This window comes from Pseudorasbora parva, chromosome 21 (genome assembly GCF_024679245.1).
Source record: "Pseudorasbora parva isolate DD20220531a chromosome 21, ASM2467924v1, whole genome shotgun sequence".
Taxonomy (NCBI): domain Eukaryota; kingdom Metazoa; phylum Chordata; class Actinopteri; order Cypriniformes; family Gobionidae; genus Pseudorasbora; species Pseudorasbora parva.
The window spans coordinates 33,222,999-33,230,498 of NC_090192.1; the positions used below are offsets into that span (position 1 = coordinate 33,222,999).

The 7,500-nt window shown below is 36.9% G+C and overlaps 1 protein-coding gene across 7 annotated transcripts in view; it reads right to left on the minus strand.

Moving 5' to 3' along the window:
- sdk2b (sidekick cell adhesion molecule 2b) overlaps nucleotides 1-7,500 on the minus strand; it is a 396,614-nt gene that overhangs the window by 78,299 nt on the left and 310,815 nt on the right. For all 7 annotated transcript variants that reach the window (XM_067429560.1, XM_067429561.1, XM_067429556.1 and 4 more), the window contains exons 5-7: nucleotides 5,406-5,539; nucleotides 3,488-3,599; nucleotides 642-832 (exon numbers count right to left, since the gene is read on the minus strand). In XM_067429560.1, coding sequence (XP_067285661.1) covers nucleotides 642-832; nucleotides 3,488-3,599; nucleotides 5,406-5,539 — 437 coding nt within the window. The remainder of the gene's footprint in view (nucleotides 1-641; nucleotides 833-3,487; nucleotides 3,600-5,405; nucleotides 5,540-7,500) is intronic.

Below are 7,500 nucleotides of genomic sequence, written 5' to 3' on the forward strand. Positions count from 1 at the left end.
CTTTATCATACACCTGTTGCAATGCAAAGCCAGGCACGACGCAAGTGTTTTTTGCTAGTTTCAGTTTAACACAGGCATCATTTTCACGTGCAGTGCCACATTGTTTAAATATCAAATGCACTCACACCCATCTGTTCGCCAATAGGCGTGCTGGTCGACTGCACCACTGACCAACAAAAACCTGGTCTAAAGTCAATAGCACAATATTTTATGTGTTCTTTAAAGGCGTGTTGAATGCTGTATTAAGGCGTTAATATGCGTCTAAAGGCAAGTGCACAATGCACATACACTCTGCTTATTACACACAGGGAGATGTGCAGCAGCACACAATCATTTATAAATATTAAAAATAAAATATTCCTCTCTGGGGAAGTGTTCAGTTTTTCTGCTTGCAAATTCAAATAGTGAATCCGCCATGGTGCAAGCTCAACTAGCTTTTAAAGGGAATGGGAGATGAGACTCTGGTTGGTTTATTGCACGTTATGCCCAAAACACACTCATGACTCATTTATGTGTCTGGCGCACCGACTAAGTCAACAAAACTGAACTTCAGGGGGAAAATAATAAGTATAGAATATGGAACTTAAAATGTAATTTAAGAATCTCTAAAGCTGTATGTGTGTCCGTGTACATGTTATTACCGAGCACATGCAGGTACGCTCCAGCGCTGACAGAGGGAACGCTACTGCTACGGAGGACAGCTTCACACTCGTAGAAGCCAGAGTCACCAATCACTGGACTCAACACCGTCAGTCTACGGTTAAAGTCACTCAGTCCACTCCTCACCGGAACACCGTCCTTCTTCCAACTGATGCTCAGCTTTATTAATGGCCTGATAGAGAATTCAAATGGGAGGGAAAGAGTCAGGGAGGGTAACTGTCAACCATTAAATCTTTGGCTTTTCCCACTTAATACAATTTAAGAAATGTTCATGCACTATGTTTGATATGTTGTTGATCATACTAACAAATACTTTTGACTAGTCCCTCAGTAAAAAAAGAAGAAGAGATAATGTTATTATAATAAAGCATTTGCCTTGGAAGTCTATGGTGTAAGACATTTCACACCATTAAAACACATTTCTACGAAAGCAGAAAAACTCAACATTGTGTTCAAAACACTGCAAATTCTGAATGATACACGTCAGGATAGAGACAGAGAGTTCACATAGAAAACAACATTGAAAACGCAGCATTTTATTCACCTAAAATGCACCAATAACTTTCATACTGTGCAATATACACTGAAAACTGCCTTTTAAAAAATAACATTCAAAACTCAGTTTTGTTTTTCTTACCATAATATATTAAAAAAATATATGCTAAATACATGTTATAAACAGCCAAGCTTAAGAAAATGTTTAAACTGTCAAAAGCTAAAATATATTACAAAATATACTTAACCCCTTGCCTGTCACCCCCCATTTTGGCAAATGAGGCATTTTGACATACCCAAAACAAAAGGCCCTTTGACTGGAAAGGGGTTAACGGAGCAATACGTAAGGGATAATGTACACCCAGCCGGTTGTTATCGCAGAATAAACCTCGACAGAGTGATCGCATTGGGGTCTTGCATCACTCTGAAGGGGTTTATTCTGCGATAACAACCAGCTGGGTGTACATTATCCCACTTATCACACGGCTACTAGTCTCAAATAAATTAGACACAAAATATTGTCTTGAGATTAAATATTTTATTAGCTCTTACGCAAAGCTTCCGCGAAGAAAAACAGTTCCAAAAAGCTTGAAGCCTTTATCTATTGCTGCTAAATGTTGAAAATGAATGCTGAAAGGGTTAGTTCACCCAAAAATGAAACCAAAACTATGATTTACTCACCCTCAAGTCACTATAGGTGTATATGACATTCTTCTTTCAGACAAATACAGTCAGAGTTATATTTAAAAAGTCCAGGCTAACGTTAATCCCAGCAATAGTTGTAGCTGTTTTTGAAGTCCATAAAAAAGGCAGCTGTCCGTCAAATAACGTGCTCCACGCGGCTCCGATGGGTTAATAGAGCCTTCTGATTCGAATCGATGCGTTTGTGTAAGAAAAATATCCATATTTAAAACATTATAAAGGAAACCCGCCTTGAAGTCTTCCATTGAAGCCATGGCTGTTTAAGTATTTAACAGCCACAAGATGGCGTCAGCGTTAAGCATAGAAGTAGTACCGGTCAAGTAACTCGTAGTACCCGGATGAGCGGGTGTTATCTGGAAATAACATACCGCTGGAATGCGCTATTGACAGCGGTGATCAGAATCAAGTATTTCACAGAGCCGTGTAATAAATACATTTAATCTTAAAATACATTTTGGGTAATTAGATAAACACTATGTAAATTATTGAAGTTTGTTTCCACAACTGCATAAACAAAAGATAATTGCAACTTTTTATCTGAAAATTCTGACCATTTCCCCCGCTCAGAATTGCAAGTTTATATCTTGCAATTCTGACTTAATAACACAAAATTGGGAGGTTACATCTCACAATTCTGAGAGAAAAAATGAATAAATCAGGATTGTGAGATGTAAACTCGTCGTAAACTCATTTTCTGTCAATAGAGCTTAATTCCGGAACATTACTTTACTAGTTTTGCATTTTCTGAAGGAAGTATTGATGATTGCAAGGCCATGAGTAATGAAGACTTACATCTGTAATATGCACACATTTAAATAATATGCAAATATTACAATAATTCGTTTTAATTCAATTTAAAAATGTCATTTAAAAAAAGTTAATTGAAACAGTGGTTTTCAGAGTTTAACTGAAAACAATGTGGTAGCAACATTTTAAACTGGACAGATTTAAATTAAATTTACAGTATATGTACATATGAAATAATGTTAATATATCCAATTATGTCTTTTTTTAAAAACCTTTTTTATCTGTTTGATTTCAATGCTAACATAGAAGGTGAATAGTGTCATACATACAAACACAAAACACCATCATGGTAACACTAATATAATAAAATTAACATTTAACAACATAAGATGTAACATAAAATAATAATTTAATTTAATCGATTAGGATTCACTTAAAGTTATATAAGTGATAAAACATCAAATGTGAAGTGCCACACAGGTGAATTCTAGGAATGTCAATTTATAGGTTTTCACTGTCAATTTTAAGATGACCTTTTTCACTTCCAAAAACAGTACATTTAAGAGTATTTTACTATTATAAAATGACATGAAATGCCCAATTACAGCCTATTACATATTTTTTTACCATAGAATAAGGAAACGTACGGTTAATCATTTAACAGGTTTTTACCATTGCACATTTTTTCCAGTTATTTACAACTATAATTATGACAATTTTTACAAGATTCAGTAGAGTCTGTACCTCACACGAAATAATTACAGAAAAGTCTCGAGAAAAGAATAAAAAGTTGACTTCAATCCACTGCTCGTCTTGTAATCACCATAATTAAAATAATTTTCCTTTCATTCAAAATGTGTGTGAAGGAATCAGAGGTCATCACCTTGCATTGGCCACACACTCCATGGTGACCTCAGAGGTGCCGGAGATGACGCTGGTGTTCCTCGGCGGAATGACAATGGTGGGCGCGATGGGGTCTGCAGGACCACCAACATCTATAGCACAAGAGAAATGTGAAAATGAGAAAATGAGAAAACGATGAGAGCTTGAACAAGTGTGTTTTGACACAGGCAAAAGACATTATCGAGTGAGTGTTTTTAATAGAACTCTGATCTGTCATCTTCAGGTGTGAGTGTGTCCAGATGTAGGAAGTGTCAGCCAATGTATTGTACGTGTTACAGCAAGTGTGACAGGTTTGTGTTTGGAACAGGAACTTATATCTCTGCTCTCCTGGCAGCTACACTTGTGTGTGTGTGTGCAGAGTTCTGTCAGAGACAGTCTCCTGTAAAGCACTGATACTCAACTACAGCTTCTGGGAAGGACTGTCCTCTAGACACACACACACAAACCTCCCACTATCTCTAATCTCCTCAATGTTGCAGCACCATTTTAGTTCCTCCTATCCTGTATTCGGCTCATATCCTGGTTTGCAGAAAGAATCTGATACACCAAAAACTCTTAAAAAGGACAATACATAACTGTCAATATTCTCGCTCTGGAATTCGGCGAAGCTGTGAGAGTGAAAACAATACGCTGTCACCAAAGACAAATATATATTTGTCTATAGCCAGTTGTTCACGGGTTGATATGTTACATGGGTTATGTAGACTCACGAAGCAGACGCACAAAATGTTGTGTTTCATTTACTTTCATTTTTCACATAAGAATGAGGGAGATTGAGAACAGACGTATGCATATATATTTCATATTTCACTGTATAATAAAGATCAGGTTTAGAAATTAAACACAGCAGTTTAAATAAACAAATACTATTTTTTTATAACCCAATATGTGATTTTCTTTAATTAATTTAATTTCAGTTAAGTTAATTACTTTAAAAAAGCCCAACAACCTTTATGAGTGTTACTTTGAATTATGGATTAAAATGATATTTTTCTTATACAAACAAAAGTAGCAGATTTCAAAATGGCTTGTCATGTCAGTGTTTTTTGCCATTCTATTCTTAGGCGACAGGAATAGCAAGGTTAAGGAGAAAAAAAATACTATTTTATTCTTTATTTTACTTAGAAGACTTGAAAAAAACTTACTTAAACTTAAAACATTATTTTTAAAAAACCTGCAGTCCACACTCCTACTGTACTGTATGAAAAAAAATAAATGTATATAAAGACGAACACTGGCTGCACAGATGTGTACAGCAGCATTTAAGTATGAAATTGAATGAAGAAATGTAAAAAATAAAACGCTACCTAGACTTCACGATAACATATACATTGATTCTTATTAAAGCTACTGTATTCGTTTTTTTAGTCAAGAACAGTGAGAGATTTTCTCTTTGTATGTTGTTGTTTTATTAACATTAACAGGATAATGTTAGTGCACGCGCTCAGAAAAGAGCATGTTAAAACAGCACGCGAATGAAATGTAGGCTACTAAACGTGTAGAAATAAAACGTAAAAATAACTTTAAAAGTTAGGGGGTGTTTAGCCACGCTTGCAATGCTGGTTTCACATTTCACGTTTAGTGTATAGTGATTGTATATTTGCTCATATCAGTACGCAGACTTACAGGCACACTCAAACAGAGCCAATTCGGAGAGAAATTAAAATAATTAAATGCAAAACCAAAAACCCCCAATTCACAAGCGCGTTTTGAACCGAAAATGCCTTACTGAATGATTCAGTATTATACTGAGAATTGTGGCATTCCTAATATATATATATATATATATATATATATATATATATATATATATATATATATATATATATATATATATATATATATATATATATATATATATATATATATATATATATATATATATATATAAGACTTACTTTCTACAGACAGCGTGATGGGCTGGCCGGTCTTGTTTTCGCCATTCTTGTCATTTACGGCTTGTACGTAGTATCTTCCTGCATCTGGAGCCACGGTGGACAGGATGACCAGTGTATTGTCCAGAGTAATGGCTCTGTGAGAACACAAGCAGAATCATGGTCAAAAATCTTCAGCTGTCAGACATCACACTCAAGCACTGATTTATAACACTGCATCAGTAATATCACCGCAAACTACACACCAAATGTTCGGTGCTTGAAAAGCTGATATTTACATGAGAAATTCCCAACGGATGTTTCAGAGCCACTGTGGAGTGCTAATTCACTGCCATCTTGTTAGGCCTATTCATATTCACAAAGACAAATGTATTTAAAAAAAAATGACAGAATGTTTCTGAATGTTTCTTTTTTGATGTTGTTTTTCAGTCATTGACACTATGACTCATCCAGATATGATGAACAAAGAAACCTAATTTCTCCATCTGTCGTTTCCCCTCCAGATTAACCACCCTATAAAATGACTTTGCTCCATAAATATCACATGAACTGATTTTGGCGTCAGGAACATGCAACAGCTGTTGTGATGGAAGATATTTTCCCATAAAAACTGAAATATTATTACAATTATCTTTATCATTTTTTCATTAACATTCAAGTACTTTACTAAGCCACAAAGTGGTAGGCCAAATAAAAGTCAAGAGTCAATAGCTAATACAGACCTTGTAAAGTGTCCTTGAGCTCTGGAAAGGGGCTATATAAATAAAACTTATTATTATTATTATTATTATTATTATTATTATTATTATTATAACGTTTGTGTGGCTTTCAGATGAACTAAAGAACAGTGTATAGAGCTGCATGGAATGGGTCAGCATTTCTGCAACAATGCTTAGGTAGATGCTACATGTCAAAGTAACATCTATAGAGGGCAGGACCCGAGATTTCCCAGCAGAACATTGCCCAAAGCATCACACTCCCTCTGCCGGCTTGCCTTCTTCCCAAAGTGCATCCTAGTGCCATGTGTTCCCCAGATAAGCAACGCACACGCACCCGGCCATCCCCATGATGTAAAAGAAAACATGATTCATCAGACCAGGCCACCATTTTCCATTGCTCTGTGGTCCAATTCTAAAGCTCACGTGCCCAAGGTTGACATTTTCGGAAGTGGACAAGGGTCAGCATAGGCACCATGACTGGTCTGCGACTATGCAGCCCCATACGCAACAAACATGTGCACTGTGTATGCTGACACCTTTCAATCAGAACCAAAATTAACTTCTTGATCAATTTGAGTTACAGTAGCACATCTGTTTGACCTCGTGGGCCAGCCTTCACTCCCCATGTGCAACAATGAGCTTTGGCTGCCCATGACCCTGTCGGCAGTTAATCACTGTTTCTTCCTTGGGCCACTTTTGATAGATACTGACCACTGCAGACCGGGAACACCCCACAAGAGCTGCAGTTTTGGAAATGCTCTGAATAATATATCCCACCCACTAACAATCAGTGTTATTCACTTCATCTGCCAGGGGTCATAATGTTATGCCTGATCTATATGTACATATAAAATACCTTTACAACAAAACAATTTGTATTACATTACCATAGTTTCTCATCTTAAGCAGTATGTTCACGCATCTCACTTTGAATAAGCAGCCATCTCCACCTGACCGCCCCTTTGCTGGCCACTGGGCTGAGTCCTGACACTTACCCCATGGAGTCCCAATTACTGTGCCTCCTTTGTTTACAATCAATGTTTTCTCATTATGACGATGTGCTGGACAATTGAGGAAGAATTGTTCGTTCTGCGTGGCTGCCCTCGACCCATCTCACACACCCCCACTCTCTAAACTGGCACCCACAATCCCCTGCCCGAGTCCACTGGGGTGCAGAATGCTAATAGGAATCTGTCCATCTCACTGCAAGAATACCAAGTGTGTGCTGGAGCCCCAGAGCTGCTATCACAGAAGGCTGCAGATGCTTACTGATAAAGTCAGCATATTGTGAGGCAAAACTGACAGATCTTTCACTCATCTTTCATTCTCTCTTGGCTTCACTACTCTAAGAGAACAATTGATGGGCCTGCAAATGTATT